This window comes from Phascolarctos cinereus, unplaced genomic scaffold (assembly GCF_003287225.1).
Source record: "Phascolarctos cinereus isolate Bilbo 61053 unplaced genomic scaffold, phaCin_HiC Scaffold_5;HRSCAF=322, whole genome shotgun sequence".
NCBI lineage: Eukaryota > Metazoa > Chordata > Mammalia > Diprotodontia > Phascolarctidae > Phascolarctos > Phascolarctos cinereus.
Genome location: NW_027555958.1, coordinates 20,412,053 through 20,433,226, shown reverse-complemented (window position 1 = coordinate 20,433,226; position 21,174 = coordinate 20,412,053). Strand labels below are relative to the sequence as shown.

The window sequence follows — 21,174 nt, the reverse complement described above, 5'->3', positions numbered from 1 at the left end:
GGACCTGATGATCTCTAAGGACCCTTCTAGCTTCAGATCCGCATTCTTATGAGCTCCTACCCCTTTGTGATACAATAGACCAAGAGCCCTGGAATGATAGAGCTGAGAGGGAGGTTAAAGGTCAACTAATGCAAGAGTTCTTAACACAGGGCTATGTGAACTTGTTCTTAAAAAAAAAATCTGAGGGGTAGTTAGGCGGCACAGTGGACAGAGCAGCCCTGAAGTCAAGAGGACCTGAGTTCATATCCAACCTCAGGCCAAACACTTGACACTTACTAGCTGTGTGACCCTGGGTGAGTCACATAACCCCAATTGCCTAAAAAAAGAAAAAAAAATCCGGGTCCCTGTATTTCAATATAGTTGTTATGCATTTTATTTTGTCCATGTAAAAGCATGACTCTGAGAAGGGGTCCCTCAGCTTCCCCAGACTGCCGCCACAGGAGTCCAAGCGTTGAGAGTGCTGCAACCACCTTAGTTAGCTAAAGGAAGTGGGAAGTGGGTGGGGTCTCTCTTCAACCCGAGATGACATCAGGGGGTGAACGTAGGCTCCTCTGATTTAGTCCCATCCACTCATTCTACGCGTGGGGAAACACCAGAGGTCTTTGATCATATTCCAGTCCACCTCTCCTTCATAAGGGCTCACAATCTTCTCTGGCTGGCTAGGTCATACCCCTGCTGCCTCGTTGGTGGTGCAGAAGGACCTCAGCTTCCAGAAGTGCTGCCAGAGGAGGACAAGCATAGACTTGGCTGTGGTGCAAGAGGAAAAGCATGGCTTCTGGGGCCAGAGGACCCAGGTCCACACCCTGCCTCTGATGGTTACTGGCTGTGTGACCTTGGGCAAATCACTTTTTCTCGTGGTCCTCACTTACGTCATCTATAAAACGAAGAGCTTGGATTAGATGCACTCTGAGGTCCCTTACAGCTCTAGAGATCTATGAACCTGCCAGTGTGGGAGGCCTCAGGATAGGCTCTGTCTCTCATCTCAGGATCAGCCAACTCAGTTGAGACGCACATCACCAGAAAGGCCAAAAGGTGCTGAATTTTTCTGCTTTGGCAATTCTTAAACACTGTCAACTAAGTTATAGAAGGGTTGCAATCTATACTAGTGGAGGGCCTGCCTCCACTAGTCTTTAAAGAATTAGAATTTCCAAAGTGAGTACTATTCAATTGCCATTTTGCAGCTGAGGAAACTGAGGTACAGCTGTAAGTGGCAGAGTCAGGACCCTGAAACCAGGTCTGAACTCTCTGAATCTGATGTTCTTTCCAAAAATAACAAGTGTTTTTAGTGAAGACCCCTCCCTGTGCTCCATTCCACCAATAATAGCTTTGCGTCATGCCTTCAGGCTTTTAAGGTGTTCATTCATTCTCTCCTCACCTTAACCCTGAGAGGTAGATGGTATTATCTCCATTTTACAGATGAGAAAACTGAGGCAGACAATAGAGATGCAGGAGGAGAAGTAGGAAACACAGGCCCTTAATGGAGCCTGGGAGATAAGACTAGCCCCATGAGACCGAGCCATGGGAAAGGCTTCTTGTCCTTCTAGACTAGCCTTCCCCATTGTCTCCCTGCCCCTGCACATCCTCTGAACTCCCTCTCTCTGGACCCTCTTCAGTTCCCTGAGAGTCTTTCCCAGGATGGGGATGAGGATGAAAGGACTGCCCAAAGTCTTCCAGGTGTGAGGAGGAAGGAGGGTGCAGCTCTCTTGCTAATTCCTTCCCTGGAGCCCAGATAATGATGGGTGGTTTGTCTCCTGGGCCTCCCTCCAAGCTTGATACCTGGGAGCTCAGTGGGTGAGGCCTCGCCCAACTGAGGTCAGGCTCAGCATCCTCAAAGGCTTGTCTCCCTCCTCCAGTGAAACCTTGGTTGCTGGCCTTAGAGTCGGGGGTCTAGCCTCTAAGGTCCTGTCTTGCAGGCTCAACACCTAGGATTAGGCATGGAAAGTTGGAGGGGACCTCAGATACCAGCTAATTCAAGCGCCTCATTTCACATCCAAGGAAACTGAACCCCAGGCTGGGTAAGGCACCTGCCCCAAGTTGCAGGGCATGAGAAGGGGAATTTGAACCTTCTGAGTGCCAAGTCAGGGCACTTCCCACTACTGATCTACAGCCAGTCTAGTGCCCATGTGTTCCCTTTACCTTCTTGGCAAGGTCCTCAGACGTCCTGGGGCTATGCGTACCACAGGTTGACAGGCTCTGTCTTGGGGAGTCATCTAGGGCAATCACAGGCAAAGGGCTCCGGTCCCCCAATCTAGAAAATGAAGAGCCCAGACTAGACAGCCTCAGAGCGAGGTCCTTTCTGCTTCTAGAACTGAGTGTCTGCTGAGTCTCCTTTGGGGCACGGCCCTGGCCCAGCTAAGGGAGCTCTAGGAAGCATGAGGCTCGGACCCTGCCCTTGAGTGGCTTCCCCTCCAGCTGGAAACACGCCCCCCCCCACATACACATGAACATAAAAATAGCTCATAAGCGAGGTGGAACAATTTGTTTCTGATTGAATCTGTGATTCAGTTAGTATTATAGGGAATTACCAGAGAGGAAGGCCCTTTGACCAGCACATGTTGGCATCGGCTTTGCAATTTACAGTCTTACAGTTACCAGGGGATACTAAAAGATTACCCAGTGTTACATAGCTAGTCTGTGTTGGAGGCAGGACTTGAATCCAGGGCTTTCTACAAAATGAAGGGGACAGGCAGTCCTTGCTGTGAAAGAAAAGATAGAGGGTATAGTCTGGGTGCCTTCCTGGAGGAGGTGAGCTTGGGGCTGGACCTGGGACCAATTGGTAAGAGTATATCCTGTAGTTCTTAATGGCATCCATCTGTCATCATGAGCAGGGTGCTGGCAGGGGAGCATAATCTCTCTCCCTAGTGTCAAGGGGAGGGAGGGAGCTGGGACATTGAGGCCTGGGAGAGCAGGAGTCCCCTGTGGCCTGACTTGGCCCACCCTCTTCCTAGATGTCCAGCGGAGGAAGAGCCCCGTGTGTGGTTTCGTGACCCCTCTGCAGGGGTCTGAGGCTGATGAGCACCGGAAACCAGAGGTATTCGAGATCCGCCCCCACCAGATCAGCCACCTCTCCTCTGAAGGGTGATTGATATAACCTGCCCCTGGACTTTCACTGGGGGGGCCAGCTCCCTGTCTTCCTCCCTCTGCTGCCACTCTGACTGTAGACTGCCTTAACTGGGGCAGAAGGCCCTGGGTTGTCAGGGACAGAGTTGGGAGGGTTCAGGGTGAGGAAGGGAGAAGAACTGGGAAGGTGCTCCTAGAATCTCCCTGCCTCGTGCCTTCATGACCTTCCCATGGGCCCTGTGCTCCCCTTCCCCAGGCTGTGGTGCTGGAGGGAAATTATTGGAAGCGGAGGATTGAGGTTGTCATGCGAGAGTACCACAAGTGGCGAATTTACTACAAGAAGCGGGTAAGTGTGTAAGGCGGGGTTCATACCCCCAGGGCCAGGCTCCCCACAGAAGCCAGCTCAGGTCCAGAGCTGTGTTCAGAGAATAGCCTTTCCAGGATGAGACACTCCCAGGAGTCAGGGATGGGGCCGGAAGCCCCAGACTGTCCCCATATCTCTAGTGACCTGCCAGCCCTTCTTGGGCCCCCACCCTTCCCTTCCTGGGATGGAAATCCCTTTCTCTCCAGCCAGCCTTGCAGCACCACCTAGTGGCTATGTGGTACCCTCATGTCCTCATCTGGGAGCCAGGGACCTGGGGGAGAGGGGCTCCTGACAGTGGGAAGGTGGAGGGGATGTTTTGGTGCTGTGTGCTGGAATCCAACTTCTGTGTGTCCCTGTAGCTCCGAAAATCCAGCAGGGAAGGGGACCTCTTCGCCCCTAGACAGGTAGGTGCAAAGGAAGAGCTGGGGAAGAGGGAGGAAGATGAAAAACTATATGTGGGAGAAGGGAATGTGATTTAAAAAAAAAAATCAGTGTCACAAGGGGATAGAAGCAGGGGAAGAGAAAAGGCTCATAGGGGTAGGAAGTGGGGGGATCCTTGGCCCACCAGTTGGCTGGGTGGCACCATCTCCCCAGCTGGAGGGGGGAGAAGTATATGCACTGGAGCTTCCCCCACCAACCTCTGCAGGATCACTGGTAGGAGCTGCCCCTATAAGCAGGAGTTGGGTGATGGGGGGAGCAGACCGCAGGGTGATCCCCTGTCCTGCTGGATTGCTGGTCGGTGCCCATCTCCCCAGGCGGAGGGGGGGTGGAGGCCACCAGAGCGATGGTGCGAGCAGCTCTTCTCCAGTGTGGTACCGGTGCTGCTGGGGGGGCCCGAAGAAGAGCCGGGGGGCCGGCAGCTCGTCGACCTCGACTGCTTCCTGTCCGACATCTCCGACACTCTCTTCACCATGACCCAGCCCGGTCCTGCCCCACTCCAGCTGCCTCCTGATGATGGTAAGAAGCCCATACTCTAGCGGCTTCTAATATTAGGGGGAAGACTCCAGTGGGAGGGATGGCTCATGGAGATCTGAAAGGGCCATTGGAGTGCCTCGTTTTAAGGAGGAAACTGAGGCACAGAGAGGTTGTGACTTCAAGATCATAGGATGTCAGATGTAGAGCTAGAAGAGACTTTGGAGGTCATATAATGCAACCCCTTCATATTACAGATGGGGAAACTGAGGCACAGAGAGGTATGACTTCAGCAGCACAGGGTCACAGGTGTAGGGCTAGAAGAGAACTCAGAAATCACCCAGTCCAATCCCCTCATTTTATAGATAAAGACAGAAGTGCAAGGAAGTGACTTCACTTCTGGATTATAGGATCATAGCTCTAGAGCTGGAAGGGATCATTGAGTCCAATCTCCCCCCCATTTTACAGATGAGGAAACTGAGGCCCAGGACATTGCAGTGACCTGCCCAGAGTCACACAAGTAATGAGTGGCAGAGCCAGGATTTGAACCCAGCTCACCAGACTCCAAATCTAGTGCTCTTTCTGCTGTAGACTGCCTCTCAGCTGGATGTCATCCCACACTGGGGTATCTATACCTCAGTTTCCTCATCTGTAATGAGGGGGTTGAATTAGATGACCTCTAAAATGACATTGGGAGGAAGGAGAAAGAAGAGCCTCATTGGAAAAAATCTGGAACCGTCCCCTAGACGCGACCTTGGCAGAGAGGAGTTGGAAGGACTAGGGGACCCTGGTCAGAGGATTTAGGAGTGACTGGCACTGAAGTAGATTGGAAAATCTCTCCACTGCAGAAAGGGATGAGATGTTACTGAAGGAGAACTGAAAGATGTTTAGCATAGTGAAGACATAGCAGGGGCCGGAAGAGAGGATGACATGCCAGCTGTCTTGAAAGATAGGGTGGTAGAACTGGGCTCGTCCTGCTGAGCTCCAAAGGGCAGAACCAGGAGAGAAGAGCCTGATGTAAGCTTGTTGTCCAGCTGCCCAAAAGGGAGTGAATGGGCCCCCCCTCCAAGGGTGGTGGTGCCTCATGGGATCACACTCAGTGGTGGGAGGGGTCTCAAAGGCCACCTAGTCTGACTCATACCTGACCAAGACTCCTATGTCTGAAGGATGCTAATGAGGAGGAACCCATGACCTCCCTCCCTGGTGGTCTTCATGCAGACCAGACGACCCCTGGTGAACGACATTAGAGAGAGAATTCTTGGTCAGCAGTAGCTTACACTAGGTGGCCTCTGAGGCCCCTTCTTGCCCTGGGCTTCTGTGATTCTGTAAGGACCCTGGGAGGGGATTAGGGGAGCCCTCCTCCACGAGGCCATGAGAGTATGAAGGTGGGCATGGACGGCCTAGCAGTCCATTCATCCTCCAGCCTCTCCTGACACTGCCTCCGCCCTCCCCCCCCAGCCTACATTGGCAATGCTGACATGATCCAACCAGACCTGACCCCCCTGCAGCCCAGCCTGGACGACTTCATGGATATTTCAGGTGAGGGGGGCCAGGAGAGCTGGAGCCAGGCCCGAGGCCGGGAACCACAGAGCCACCATGGGGGAGGGGGATGTCCTGAAGAATGACTGTGGCTGCAGCAAAGAGCCCTCGTTGGGGCCCTAAAGGTGTCTGCATATATCTCTCCTGAGCCTCCAATGGCTTCGTGAAAGAGAAGCTTCAGACCTGTCAAGTGAAGGTGTGACAAGTCAGTGTGGCTCACTGCAAGGAATGGAAGGGATGAAGGTTCAGTACTAGGGACAATTCAGTGTCAAGGAGGGAATTAGAGTCAGGGATGGGCTAGGACTTCATTGTTAGGTATGGGGTCTGAGTATTGGGGTTGGGCCCAGTGCCAGGGCCGAGGATGGTGGCTCAGTGCTAGGGATAAGGGCTCGGGGCTGAGGATAGGGGTTTGGCACTAGGGCTGAGGATGGCAGCTCAGGGCTGAGGATGGGGGCCCAGTGCTAGGGATGAAGGCTCAGGGCTGAGGATGGGGGTTTGGCACTAGGGCTGAGGATGGCAGCTCAGGGCTGAGGATGGGGCCCAGTGCTAGGGATGAAGGCTCAGGGCTGAGGATGGGGGTTTGGCACTAGGGCTGAGGATGGCAGCTCAGGGCTGAGGAGGGGGCCCAGTGCTAGGGATGAAGGCTCAGGGCTGAGGATGGGGTTTGGTACTAGGGCTGAGGATGGGGGTTTGGCACTAGGGCTGAGGATGGCAGCTCAGGGCTGAGGATAGGGGCCCAGTACTAGGGATGAAGGCTCAGGGCTGAGGATGAGGGTTTGGTGCTAGGGATGAGCATGGGGGTTTGGCACTAGGGCTGAAGATGGCAGCTCAGGGCCAAGGATGGTGGCTCAGTGCTAGGGATGAGGGCTTGGGGCTGAGGATGGGTTTGGCACTAGGGCTGAGGATAGCAGCTCAGGGCTGAGGATGGGGGCCCAGTGCTAGGGATGAAGGCTCAGGGCTGAGGATGGGGGTTTGGCACTAGGGCTGAGGATGGCAGCTCAGGGCTGAGGATGGGGGCCCAGTGCTAGGGATGAAGGCTCAGGGCTGAGGATGAGGGTTTGGTGCTAGGGATGAGCTTGAGGGCCCAGGGCCAAGGATGAGGACTCAGGGCTGAGGATGGGGGTGCTCTGTGTTAAGGCTGGGAGCCCAAGGCTGGAGATACAGCTCACTGCAAGTGATAGGGAGCCAGTTTCAGACAGGGCAGTGTAGTGCTGAGGGTGAGAGCTCAATGTCATGAATGGTTCAGTGCTAGAGATAAAGCTTCAGTACCAGGGATAGACACTCAGTGTTAGGGAGAGGGGTTCAGTGCCAGGGATAAACACTCAATGTCAGAAATAAAGGTTTAGAGTTGGGAATGGGGGCTCAGTGTGGGGATAGGGGCCCTGGACGGGGACTTAGTGCTCAAGACTGGGGCCCGTTGCAAGGCAGTAGAGCTCAGACAGGAGAGCACAGTTTGGACACGAGAGGAATTAGTCTAAAATCTAAGATGGAAAAACCCTCTCTCTCTCTCAAGTCAGAGCTACAGCTCCTTGGAGTCCACAGCACAGGGGAAGGGGGCTGGTTTGAGAGCTGAGATAGGGGTTGGTGCCCCCACTGCTCCCCCACAGGTTTCTTAGGTCTGCCAATCAAGAGACAGAGGCCAATGGGGACCTGGGAATGAGGAACCACCCCATGCCTCCATGCCTGCCTGGCCCAGCCATGGAGAGAGGGGAGGTGGCTGCCTCAGGCAGAAGTGGACATGGCTGGGCTTGGGGAGCAGGCTGGCCCTGCTTGGGGACAACCCTGGCTGGGGATGGACACCCGAACATCAGGTAGGAAAAGACAGCCTGTAAATAGTGGTAGTCCAGACTTTTGGTCATGCTAGGTAAGGAGAAAGAAGGGGAGATCATTCAATCCTGGGTGGCCACTAGAGAGAGGAGGCCAGACAAAAAGAGCCTGAACTGAGGACATGTGAAGTCACGCTAGGGGCAGCCTCCATAGGGGCTTGGACTTGGTTAAGTACCCAAAGCTGAAGGCGCTGGTGGTACTGGGCTAGGGATGGTGTTGGGGACTTTGGTGACCTGCACATTACCTGAATTCAAAGCAGTTTTCAGTTTCTGCCTTTGGAATGGTAAACAAAATGACAGTCATTTGGGGCTTAATCTGGGTAGGTGGGTTCATTGTTGGAGAAGGGACTTAATGAGAGAGATGAAGGCTTAGGGACAGGGAGGATAGCTCAGTGTCCAGGGAAGGAGATGAGCATTCACTAACAGGGAAAAGGGCTCAGTGTCCAGGGATGGGGCTCAGAGGAGGGGATGAAGGCTCGGTATCCAGGGAAGGAGATGAGTGTTCACTAACAGGGAAAAGGGCTCAGTGTCCAGGGATGGGGCTCAGAGGAAGGGATGAAGGCTCAGTATCCAGGGAAGGAGATGAGTGTTCACTAACGGGGAAAAGGGCTCAGTGTCCAGGGATGGGGCTCAGAGGAGGGGATGAAGGCTCGGTATCCAGGGAAGGAGGTGAGTGTTCACTAACGGGGAAAAGGGCTCGGTGTCTAGGGAAGGAGATGAGTGTTCACTAACAGGGAAAAGGGCTCAGTGTCTAGGGATGGGGCTCAGAGGAGGGGATGAAGGCTCGGTATCCAGGGAAGGAGATGAGTGTTCACTAACAGGGAAAAGGGCTTGGTGTCCAGGGATGGGGCTCAGAGGAGGGGATGAAGGCTCGGTATCCAGGGAAGGAGATGAGTGTTCACTAATGGGGAAAAGGGCTCAGTGTCCAGGGATGGGGCTCAGAGGAGGGGATGAGGGCTCGGTATCCAGGGAAGGAGATGAGTGTTCACTAACGGGGAAAAGGGCTCAGTGTCCAGGGATGGGGCTCAGAGGAGGGGATGAAGGCTCGGTATCCAGGGAAGGAGATGAGTGTTCACTAACGGGGAAAAGGGCTCAGTGTCCAGGGATGGGGCTCAGAGGAGATGAGGGCTCACTGACAGGGAGGATGGTTCAGTGTCTGGGGATATTGGAGGTTCAGTGCTGGAAGTAGGGAGCTCAGGCTTGAGGATTGAGGCTTAGTGTCAGGGTGGGGGCTCAGTGCCAGAAAAGGAGGCTCTGGTGTCAAGGATTTCATTAAATTCTACAGGCATTTATTACTGTGTACCAAACCCTATACTAGGCACTGGGGAGCCAAGACAAAAAGGAAAGATTCCCTGCCCTCAAGGAGCTTTATTCTCCTGGGTAGATAGCTAAGTAAACCCCAAGTTATTTTGTCAAGGAGGGCAGGGGAGGCACTAACAGCTGGGGAGATCAGAACAAGCCTCATGCAGGGAGAGGGAAGGCTCTGAGCTGAGGCTCTAATGGAACCAGGGGTCCTAAGGGGCAGCAGGGAAGAAAGGGGGACCAGCCAATGCAAAGGGCCAGGACCTCCGCACGGGGACGGCAAGTCCACCGATTTGACGAGAACCTAGAGGTGAGGATCAGGAATGTGGGAAACTAAGCCAGAAATTGAAGCTGGGGACAGCACGCCTGGCAGAGGGGATCCGTCCTTTACTGGGGGCTTCCTGAGGAGGAAGGCATGTGGTCTGATCTGTGCTTTAGGAACATCTTGGGCAGTTGTGTGGAGGCTGGATTAGAGGGAAGAGGCTTGAGGCAGGGAGACAGATGAGAAATGATTGCAGCAGTTAATGCTGCACAGTTAGATGGTGCCTCTGTGCTGTGTGTGCTGGGGAGAAACTGCCTGGGACGAGGGCTCAGTGTCATATATGATGCTCCGCTGCTGGAGATGGAGATTTGACTGTCAGGGATGGGGGCTTATGGTGGGGACAGAGATGGGGGCTTACGATCAGGGCACTCACTGATGAGGTCTCAGAGACAGGGACTTGGGGATTCATTGGGTCAGGGAGAAGAGAATCAGTGCTTGGAAGAGGCATTCCAAAGTTAGGGGTAAGGATTCCATTTTAGGGATGGGCTTTGTACTGGGATGGAGATAGAGGTGCAGCCCAAGGATTGGCAACTCGGTGCTGGGGATCAGCAGTGAGATGGGCTTAGTGTCGGGAATGGGAGTTCTCTCAGTTTAGCCTCAACAGCAGAAATGGGGGCTTGGAGCAGGATGGACTGCTGAGTGTCCGGGAAAAGTCCTGGAAGGCTCATGTATCCAGGCCTGTTCAGGCTTTGAGATCCTTTTACCTAATCCTGGCCTGGAATGAGAGGTGGAGGTTGGTCTGACCCTGGGATACCACAGCTCCTTGCAGAAGAGTATAGAAGAGAAGGGACAAGAGAATGAGTGAATCTTATTCTCATCCGATTTGGCTTAAGGAGGGGATAACATACACACTCAATTGGGTAGGGAAATCTATGTTACCCTACAGGAAAATAGGAGGAAAGGGGACAAGAGAGCAGGGAGATGATAGAGAGAAGGGCAGATTGGGGGAGGGGGTAGTCAGAGGCAAACACTTCTAAGGAGGGGCAGGGTCAAAAGAGAGAATAGAAGAGAAAGAACAAGGCTGACCAGAAGTTCAGGTCACAGCCTCAGGAGCAAAGTTAGGACCATGGTTCCTGGAAGCTTGGAAGGGTGGGATTCAGGTGCCATTTGTCTCTGCTTCCCCACCTTGGGGGCTTAGTCAGCTCTGGGTGAGGAGGGCAGGGGTCCAATTTCATCCCATTGTCTACAAGGAATCAATAGACATAAACACATATGGCTACCCCTAGTTATGGAGATGTGCTCAGACACACAGCAGTAGACCTGATGACCCCTAAATTCCCAGTCACTCCTTCCTTGTCTGTGCCTCCCTGGGGGTGAGGGGCTCCTTATACAAAGAGAAGGGGCCTAGCCCACCCCCACATTGTCCTCCAGGGAGGAGAGGGAGCGTGAGGCTCATTCCCTCTCTCTCTCTCCCTCGATCCTTCTCCAGGGTCCCAGCCTCCCAACCCACAGAGTACTGCAGGATTGGGCCAGGGTACCAGTAGCAGGGTCAGGGCTGGAGAAAGGTGCCGGGAAGAGGGCAGGCAGGCGGTTGGCGGCAGGCGCTTCGGAAAGCCCTCGGGATGTGGTTAAGCCCCAGGCAGCTGCTTCCCAAAACCAGAATAGCCTTCAGCTTACACAAACAACCCCCATATCTAAAGCTGGGGCTGTCCCTGCCCCCTTCCTGGGCTCATTCCTCCCCTTCTCTCCCTCCACCCAGCAAGGACCTGCCCCTCCCTGTTCTTCTTTATTCTCACTGCCCAGTTCATGGCCTCCCCTCTCTCCGACCTCTCACTTCCCTTCCCTCTCCTAACCAGAATGGGTGAACCCTGCCCAGGAATGGGGGTCATGGACTGGGCAACAGGGCACCCCATGGGAGGGCCATTTCCTGGGATCTCAGCCCTCTCCTTCTCCTGGGCCACCCCAGCCCACCCCACCCCAAGGTTGCTTCCCCCATGAGTGAGACAGAAACTCTCCCAGTTTCACAATCAACTGTAAAAATGCAGCCACCCACCCTCACACCAGAAACCTTCACCCTGACTGGCTTATTGAGGGCAACAAGACCCCTTCTCCCTCTCTAAGGCCTGCTAGCTTGGAGTGTGTCAGAGAAAGTTGCCAGGGAAAGAGAAGGGCCACAGCGGGCCTCAGTTGTGAGGGAACTGACCAGCCTGGCCTGCCTTTGATTTACAGATTTCTTCACCAACCACCGGCCCCCGTCAACACCTGTGAGCTTCCCAGAGCCCCCCAGCTTTAGCCCCATGGCTGACCCTCTGTTTAGTGGCGGGTTCCTGACACCAGAATCCCCAGCCACCTTGCCAGGGGTGCCCCTCCTCGTGGGTAGCCGCCTACAGGTGAGTGTTTGTTCCCACCTCCTCTCCAGCAACGCCCCCCCCCACAACATCTCAGTCTTTAATGTCTTATTACTCAAGACTTGTTCGTTCAGTTAAGTGGCCCAGTGGGGTCAGGTAAGATCTGAGTTCAAATCTGGCCTCAGGCGCTTCCTAACTATGTGATCCTGGGCAAGTCACTTCACTGCCGTCTGCCTCAGTTTAGCCACCTGTAAAGTGAGGACTCCCTCCCAGAGTGGTTGTAAAGATCAGATGAGATCATAATTGTAAAGCACTTAGCACAGTGCCTGGCACATAGGAAGCACTATAGAAATGTTTGCTCTTCTAATCGATTATTATTCATGTAGCCTACAAACCCCATCCTTGGCTAGGCCATGGGGGAGCCAGGAGGAGACACACGCTCCAGCCCTGAGGAGCTCACAGTCTGATTGAGAAGAAAAGACTTCCCCACATTCTCAATCATATGAAACAATTAAATAAGATACAGTATTACAAGGACAGGCCCTAGGTCACCTGTGTGGTCCAGACAGTGCTGGAGGAAGCCAAATACCATCCTCGCAAGCTGGGGCAATCCCAGAAGGCTTCCTGGTGGTGGTGGAACTTGAACTGAGCCTTAAAGGGTGGCATGATATGGATAGGGAGAGATTTAAAGAAGGGAGGGTCTTCCAGGAGGTGGGGAAAGTATGAGCAAGGTTATGGAGGCTGGAATTAGCAAGGCATGTCTGGGGAACAGAAGTCACACTCCATTGTGGAGTGCTCAGCTGTTTACAAAGCATCTTTTCTCACCACAACCCTATTAGGTCAGTGGTTCTGGGATCATTGTTCCCATATTACAGATGAGGATACTGAGGTCTGAGGGGATCAATGATTTGCCCAGGGTCATAGAGCTAGGAAATCAGAGCCAAATCTTGACAGGGAGGAAAACGTGGGCTGCAGAGGGCTTAGAATGTCAGACTACTGAAGCTTGGAGCACTGCAGGAATGTGGGCCACCACCTGACCCTCTGTTCTTCACACACCGTGCTCTATCTCCCATCGCCATGGCTTTGCAGTGGCTGTCCCCTACGCCTATAACGCCCTCCCTCTCCGAATCCTCAGCTTCCTTCAAGACTGAGCTCAAGGGGCAGCTACATGGCACAGTGGATAGAGCATTGGCCCTCAAGTCAGGAGGACCTGAGTTCAAATCCAGCCTCAGACACTTGACCCTGAGCACTTAACCCCATTGCCTAGGCAAAAAAAAAAAACTGGGCTCAAGTCCCACCTTCTACTGAAGGTTCTGCCTCCAGCTCCTCTGTACGTATCTGCCCTAGACTTAGAGGTGTACATGTCATCTCCCCCTTGGGAATGTCAGCTTCTTGAGGGCAGCCACTGTTTGTGCTTTTTTTTTTCACGTCTAACACTTAGCACTTAATAAATGCACGTTCCTCTTGCCCCTTCCCTCGGACACAAGAGACTGGATAAGAAACAAGTTTCGGAGTGGTTACGTGACAGGCAGCGGGTTATGAGGGTCTCAGCAAGGGTGAGGGCAGTGGTAATGCGAAGGAGGGGACTCAGTCAGTCAGTCAGCAAGCATTTATTAATCACCTGCTATGTGCCAGGCGTGGTGTGAGGTCCTGGGGGGATGAAGACAAAAATGAAACGTTCTCAGAGAACTACATTCTGTCAACTCAGGGCAGCAAAGTGTACTGGAGAGTCACACGGTGCTGGCCTTACCGTCAGCAAGGCCTAGGTTCAAATCCCATCTCAGACACTTAACTGGGCCATCCTGGCTAAATCATGTCATCTCTCTGGGCCTTGTTTTTCTCCTCTGTAAAATGAAGGGGTCAGACCGGACGGCCTCTGGGGTCCATTCCATCCTGCATCTGTGCTCCTGTGATCCCGGGTCACTCTAGCCTCAGTTTACCCATCTGTGTGAAGGGGTCGGACCGGACAGCCTCTGGGGTCCATTCTATCTGCATCTACTCCTGTGATCCCGGGTCACTCTAGCCTCAGTTTACCCATCTGTGTGAAGGGGTCGGACCGGACAGCCTCTGGGGTCCATTCTATCTCTACATCCATACTCCTGTGATCCCGGGTCACTCTAGCCTCAGTTTACCCATCTGTGTGAAGGGGTCGGACCAGACGGCCTCTGGGGTCCATTCCATCCTGCATCTGTGCTCCTGTGATCCCGGGTCACTCTAGCCTCAGTTTACACATCTGTGTGAAGGGGTCGGACCGGACGGCCTCTGGGGTCCATTCCATCTCTACATCTGTGCTCCTGTGATCCCGGGTCACTCTAGCCTCAGTTTACACATCTGTGTGAAGGGGTCGGACAGGACCGCCTCTGGGGTCCATTCCATCTCTACATCCGTGCTCCTGTGATCCTGGCTCACTCTAGCCTCAGTTTACTCATCTGTAGAGCTCTTGTTCACTCCTGACCCTGGTGCTTTCATATCCCTTCCTCTCTGGCCTGTGTTCAGGACCAGTGACACCACCTCCTTCCCACTTTGCACTTTAACCATTCCTTCGTCCCATAGGATCCATCCTTCCCTTCCCAGAGACTGCAGTTGTCCTCCCCATTAGTGACATCCCTCAGAAGGTCATTAGCTTGGGGGTTTCCAAAGGGCAGGATTGTGCCTCCTTCTTCTTTCCCCTCATCGTGCCCAGCATGGAGCTCTCCAGGAAAGTTGCTCATGAGTGGAAGGAGATTGTGTGGAAGAGGGCTCAGTCAGCTACTAAGCTTTCTGTCCATCTTTCAGGCCCGGAGCAGCTGCTCTGGACCCCTGGACTCACCTGCTTTCCTGAGCCCCGACTTCCTCCTGCAAGAAGACCCCAAGGCCAAACCCCCCCAGTCCCTACTCCATTTCCCTACTCCCACCAAGGTGCCGGGCCTGGAGCCCTGTCCCTCTACTCCCTTCTCCCCTCTGGCCCCTTCCCCTCTCCTGATGCAAGAGGATTCCCTATACCCACCCAGGTTTCCTTTCCCTAACACAGCACCCCCTTCAGCAGTCTCCCCACTCCCCACCCCCACAAACTTCCCACCCACCCACCCCAACACTGGCCCCTCCCCCTCCCCTTTCCCCCTGGAGCTCCTTCCTTCAGGATACCCAGAGCCCTGCAGTGGGCCCCAATTTGCCGTGCCCCGCCCACGGCTCAAAAGCAAGCCTCCAACACCAGTCCCTCGGGTTCGAAGGCCCAGCCCCCCAGCTTTAGCTGGGGGGTCCAACCCCTGTCTCACACAGCTGCTTACTGCTGGTAAGGGGGGGTCTGGAGAGATCAGAGGGAGGAAGTGGAGGGGATGGGGGTAAGAAGTAAAGTTGATGGAAAGGGAGTTGGAAAAGTGGAGGAGCTAGAAGGGGCAGGGACCCCCACTTGGGAGCCCTGAGTGAGCTGTTGAAGGGATGCAGAGGGAAGAGGCTGGAGGATTCAGCTGGAGTAGGAGCTACAGGGAGGGAGGGACAATCAGGGGCAGAAGGAAGAGGGAGATGAGCGGCCCCAAGAGTTAGTTCTGGCTGCTTGGGGTGGAGAAAGCTGCCCTGAGTCAAGCCCAGTGGACCCTGCTGAGAGTGAAGGCAGGTGAGGCAGGGGGCAGTGAGGAGGCCCTGGACAGGGGCTGGCCTGGATCTCTCTCACACCTTGCTGCTCATCCTCCTCTTCAGCCAAACCAGAACAAATGCTGGAAGCACCACTCCCCTCGAGCACCACTCTCAGGCCTTCTGGATCCTCGGTAAGAGTGGCCACTGGGGGGCCCGGCTGCCCAGCCAGACAGAGGGGGAGAGTCCATGCAAGCACATGGAGTGGGCCTCTTCCCTCCTCCTCATCTGTCCTCCAGAAGCCAGGACCTCCTGACTTCCCCTGTGCCTTCTACTCCTCCACTGTGGCTCAGCCCCAGCCTCAGCCCACCCTGACCCCCGTAACACTGGCTCCTCCCGGACCCTTACTGGTACCCAAAGCAGAGCGGCTTTCACCTCCAGCATCTGGTGAGGATGGGTAGGAAGGGATGAGGTTGGTGCCAAGGGAAGGAAAAAGTATGGTTACTGAATAAATGAATCACTGAATGGACGAATGAATGAATGAATGAATGAATGAATGAATGAATGAATGAATGAATGAATGAATGAATGAATGAATGAAAGAAAAAGCATTTAGTAAGCATTTATGTGTACTAAGTGCTGGGGATCCAGATAGAAAAAGCAAGGCAGGCCTCCCCTCAAGGAGCTCACATTACAAGAGGGAAACAGCGCATATAGGGAAGTGGTGGCCAGGGAGGGCCAGGGAAATCACAGATGTAGTGAGGAAAGGATGAAGGAGAGGGGGATGGAAAGAAGCAACAGAGTGAGGGCTGTAAGGGCGGCAAGACAAGGGTCTACATCCAGATGCTGAGACTTGTAAGAACACTCTGAGCATGGCTGTCTTCTGTCTCCATGGTAGGGAATGAGCGGCATCTGTCTGGGGAGCTGCCCCCCATGCCTGGCCCAGCGGGGCTGGGGACACGGATCTCTCCCCCACAGCCCACTTTGGTCAGAGGACGCCCAGACAACAACAAGGTGGGCCTTCCTCCCTCTTCTGCCTGCCCCCTCCCCTCCCCAGGCCTCCTCCCTCCAGACACTCTCCCATCAGCCCTGGCTCATCTCCTACAGATGGAGAACCGGCGCATCACTCATATCTCAGCGGAGCAGAAGCGACGTTTCAACATCAAACTGGGATTTGACACTCTGCATGGGCTGGTGAGCACACTCAGTGCCCAGCCCAGCCTTAAGGTGAGTGAGGCCCCCACAGCGGGTAGTGCCCAACCTGGACACCCCAAGGAGGAAATGGTGGCCTAGGGAAATGATCTATTCAGGGTCACACAGGGAGTAAGTGTCAGAGGTGGTGAGACTAGAACCCAGATCCTCTAATGCCAGAACCAGATTTCTTTCCATCTTACCATTCTGCTTCTAATCTGCTGCCATGCCTGATTGTTTCTCCTTCCCAAATGCTGCTCATACCTCTCCCACACTTAGCACTGGTGTTGCTGTGATCCTAGTGGAAATCTTTATTATCTCTAAGCTGGCCTACTGTAATAGCCTCCTAGCTGTTGTCCCTGCCTCTGTGCCTCCCATCTCCCATCCATCCATCCATCCATCCATCCTTCCTTCCTTCCATCCATCCATCCTTCCTTCCATACATCCATCCACCCTTCCTTCCATCCATCCATCCTTCCTTCCTTCCATCCTTCCTTCTATCCATCCTTCCATCCATCCATCCTTCCTTCCATCCATCCATCCATCTTTCCTTCCTTCCATCTGTCCATCCATCCTTCCATCCGTCCATCTGTCCTTCCTTCCATCCATCCATTCTTCCTTCCTTCCATCCTTCCTTTCTTCCATCCATCCTTCCTTCCTTCAAACTACAGGCATCTTTAATCTTTGCTGTGCACCTGTTGAATTTCTAATTGGAATCATAGTTGTATACATATCACTTCCCCCATGCCAACCAATGAAAAATTCCATGAAGGCAGAGATGGGCATCTTGAATTTTTGTATGCCCAATGCCAGCAGAGTACCTTGCACACAACATGTGCTTAATAAATGTTTATCTTATTGCACCGAGGAGAGGTGAACCTCCTCCCCAGGGATTCCCCATGATCCTAGGAGTTACCCCAATTGCCTTTTCCTCCGGCCCCATCCCCCAGGTGAGCAAGGCCACAACTCTGCAGAAGACAGCAGAATACATTGTGATGCTGCAGCAGGAGCGGGTGGCCATGCAGGAGGAGGCCCAGCACCTACGGGACCAGATCGAAGAGCTCAATACTGCCATCAAGTAGGGAGACTGGCAGCTCATTGGCAGGGACGGAGAGGGAAGCTGGGAAGGGTGGGGTAGGTCATGAAGATGCCCCCATGCCCAGCCAGATGCCCTGGGGTGCTGACCTAACCCTGTCTCTTCCCTTGGGGTCCGCAGCCTCTGCCAACAGCAGCTGCCCGCCACAGGCGTGCCCATCACTCACCAGCGCTTTGACCAGATGAGGGACATGTTTGATGACTACGTCCGGGCTCGTACCCTGCACAACTGGAAATTCTGGGTTGTATCCTTCTCCAAGCAGAAAGAACACATTGTCCAGAGGGCTCTAGGGAAATGGCCCAGAGCCAGCCTCCAGGACATGGAGGGGAGGAATGCTTGGTCATTACTGGTCCAAACTGATGACTTCATCCAAAGGCCCATGGAGAAGCATGCGGAGGGGCATGGGGCTCAGGCATTCTTGGTGGCGTTGACCCTTCAGCGTCACTTGAAGCCTAACTCTGCCCCTAATCTATTAAGTTATTTATTAATTATTCCATTGCTTAGGATGGTACCTGGCACATATTAGGTGTTTACTAGGTGTATGTTGACTTGTTGACTCAAATAATTACTATGCACCAGGTACTGGGACTAACAAAAATAGCTAGCACTTATATAATGCCTTAAGGTTTCTTAAGCATTTAACCTTCAGGGTGAGCCAAAAGTCTTAATGCAGGTTAGCCTGAAACTATTCTAAGACTTTTGGGTCACCCTCTATGTTATCTTATTTAGCCCTCACAAAACCCTGGGAGGTAGATGCTACCATCATCCCCATTTTACAGATGAGGAAATTGAAGCGGGAGGGAGGCCCCCTTTCCTGTCTATTTCTCTTCAGGGACAGTCCTTGGGGGACCCTTGACTGTGGGTCCTAATAATGGGAAAGGATCACAGGTCAACTCTCAGCAAAAGGGGGAGAGAGCTGGTTAAGAGGCCTAGGAACAGGAAGGTCCAAGATTCCGGGTCTGTTAGCTTACAGTAGGCTAGAGGGAAAACAGACAGAGAGGGAATCCTGTCCAGGCTGCATCTTCCTTGACCCACTGGGCTGCCAGTTCAGCATCCTTATCCGGCCTTTATTTGAGTCCTTCAACGGGATGGTGTCCACAGCAAGCCTACACAGCTTACGCCAGACTTCCCTGGCCTGGCTGGACCAGTACTGTTCTCTGCCTGCCCTGCGCCCTAGTATGTCATCCTCCTCTACCACTGCCAGCCAGACAGCCAGCCAGGCTTCCCTCCTCCCTGCTTCCACTCCCTTCATCCCACCTACCACACTCCCCTGCATAGCTCACAACCCTCCATTTGTCATAGCTCTTTACTCCATCAGTGGGGTAAAGGGGGCACGGTGGAGGGCAAGATTTCAGGACTCAAGACCCTTGGTCTTAAGAAATCCAATGCCTACCTATTTCTGACACAAACCAATGGCCCAGAATCCCCCCCCCTTTCTACTCCCCACACCCAGCCCTACTCCTCCTCCCACCCCCACAGGCAGGATGGGTACAAATGATCTCATGGGTGGCTGTCTCCCTCTCTTACCAGCGATCCTGAGCTCCCTCCGCCAGCTGAGCACCTCTACTTGCATCCTGACCGACCCCGCCAGTGTCCCTGAGCAGGCTGCTCGAGCTGTCACAGAGGGCAGCCTCAGTAACCCCTCCTAGGGGCCTAGCAACTAGCCCGGCATGACCTACGCTGTACACCTCCACCCTCAACAGCTTGGGATTTCCCCCCACCCCACCCCAGTGCTTCTCATCTGGGTGTGGGATCCAGAATCCTTCTGTCAGAGGGTGGGGCAGGTATACCCAGGATCATAACATAATAGCTGCTCCAGCCTTGACAGGGGGAAGCAGACCCCAGGGAGAAAGAGGGTTTTGGGGGACAGGAAGCACCGAGATAACCAGACCCCTTGTCTGGCCTCATGTTCCCCATCCCACTATGGTAGGTATTGTATCCATGATACAATGGCCACCAGCCATGCAAAAATTACAAGTGGGCATCCCGCCAAGGTGTCTTTAGTATGTCTCACTGTTCTCCCCTCACTCTCCCCCTTTTTCCCACCCCTCACCACCCCCATACCTCATTTCAGCCCCTAAATGGGAATCATCCCAGGAAGAGAGGTGAAGATTTATTTGTATTGGGGGGTAGGGAGGTGGGGAATCTGGCATCACGAGCCTTTAGTTGCCACCAAGCAGCTGAATGGTCCCTGCCTCCCCAGGCTAGAAAGCTGGAGGGAGCCCTGGCCACCGCAAACTACCATCTCCCTCTCCCCATCTCTACTCCAAGTAGGGCCAATGGAAAGGTGAATGATGGGAAGGCAAAGGTTACTCCCTCATTTTACCTCTGAAGCACAGTCCTATGCCAGGGGAAAAACACAGGACTTCAAGTCAGACACCGTGGGTTCCATCACAGTTCTGCTCTGAATTCGCTGGCCTCAGTTTCTTCTGCTGTAAAATGAGGATGCTGGATTAGATGATATCCTAGGTGCAGTTATCTAAGTTGGGAGCTGAGGGAGTTTGGGAGAAGCAAAAAACAGGAAGAAGGGCATGGACTTGGGGAGGGTCCCCAGGGCTCCAAAAGGAGGAGTGAGGACTAGGTATAGAGGGTCATCTAAAACTCACACACGCTCTTCCCTTCACTCCCCTCCTACTCCAGTCAGGCCTCCAATCCCCGGATGGACAAGGACTTCCTTCTTTCCTTGTGCCCTCCCCTCTGGTTCTCTAAATCTAAAGTGAGACCATCTCTTCGTGTCCAGGAGAGACACCTCCCCAGCTAAGGTCACAGGGGCCTCCCCCGCTGCCTACCAGGCAGTCATCATCAATGGACTCACTGCTCCCTGCGGCCAAAGGCCAGGAGCGTCATGCCAGGAGGATTGGGCTGGGGAGACAAAACCAGGATAGCGTGGCCCAGACGAGGCTGCTGGTCACCAGAAGAGCAGCAGGCATCTTTCTGGTGTGTGTGGATTTTCTGAGAATTCTTGTCAAATAAAAAAAGAGAGAGAATCTGCCAAGACCTCGCTCAGCCTCCTCCTGTTCAATAGTGGGTCAAGTGAAGGCTCTGATTCCCCAAGGTTGAGGCTGGCTGCACCCCAGCTTTCAGGAACCTTTTGTCTTCCCACAAAATCTATTTTTTTATTTTAATTTAAATACACCCTCATGGTGCGTGCCTTTTGTCTTTACATCCTAGTTATTTCAGCCTTTTCCCTAGACTGAACCCCACCCTCGTCTGCTCTCTGAAGTAAAGCAGGGTCAGGTCTGGCCTTGTAAGACTGCCTGGATACTCTAGCAGCTGCCGGTTTTTCTTTTTAGGGAAGTTGGTATGACCTAGTAGGCAGATCAAGCAAGCACTGGACCTAGAGTCAGGAAGAAATGGGTGCAAATCCTGCCTTAGGCACTAGCTGGACAGTCAACAAGTACTTTGAGCAAGTCACCTAATCTCACTAGGCCTCAGTTTCCTCATCTGTAAAGTCAGAGAGTTGGACTAAATGCCCTCTAAGATCTCTTCCGGCTCTTGGGTGATGATCTTATCTCTTGACAAGGAAAAAAAAAACACAAGCAAAAACATTGATACAGTAACCACGTCTGACAACTTATGTAATAGCCTGTCCCAGGAATAACCCAGCACATCACTCTGAAGGAGTAGGCATGTTTCATTATCTGTCCTCTGGGATGTTTACCAGTTTTCTGATTCTTCAGAACTTTACAGAATCATTTTACCCTAACTTTCTCTGTGTACCATGT

General features: G+C 53.4%; 1 protein-coding gene across 3 annotated transcripts in view; it reads left to right on the top strand.

Annotated features, from left to right (window-relative positions):
- Positions 1–20,446, top strand: part of MLXIPL (MLX interacting protein like) — a 60,594-nt gene extending 40,148 nt beyond the window's left edge. For 2 of the 3 annotated variants that reach the window (XM_078154714.1, XM_021005669.2), the window contains exons 3-17: positions 2,949–3,031; positions 3,317–3,406; positions 3,784–3,828; positions 4,180–4,381; positions 5,795–5,875; positions 11,495–11,655; positions 14,389–14,884; positions 15,289–15,356; positions 15,462–15,609; positions 16,061–16,176; positions 16,270–16,389; positions 17,304–17,431; positions 17,570–17,693; positions 18,496–18,625; positions 18,980–20,446. In XM_078154714.1, coding sequence (XP_078010840.1) covers positions 3,365–3,406; positions 3,784–3,828; positions 4,180–4,381; positions 5,795–5,875; positions 11,495–11,655; positions 14,389–14,884; positions 15,289–15,356; positions 15,462–15,609; positions 16,061–16,176; positions 16,270–16,389; positions 17,304–17,431; positions 17,570–17,693; positions 18,496–18,625; positions 18,980–19,098 — 1,980 coding nt within the window. In that variant the 5' untranslated portion in view covers positions 2,949–3,031; positions 3,317–3,364 and the 3' untranslated portion in view covers positions 19,099–20,446. The remainder of the gene's footprint in view (positions 1–2,948; positions 3,032–3,316; positions 3,407–3,783; positions 3,829–4,179; positions 4,382–5,794; positions 5,876–11,494; positions 11,656–14,388; positions 14,885–15,288; positions 15,357–15,461; positions 15,610–16,060; positions 16,177–16,269; positions 16,390–17,303; positions 17,432–17,569; positions 17,694–18,495; positions 18,626–18,979) is intronic. The other variant, XM_021005670.2, reaches the window with a different exon arrangement.
- Positions 20,447–21,174: the final 728 nt, after the last annotated feature.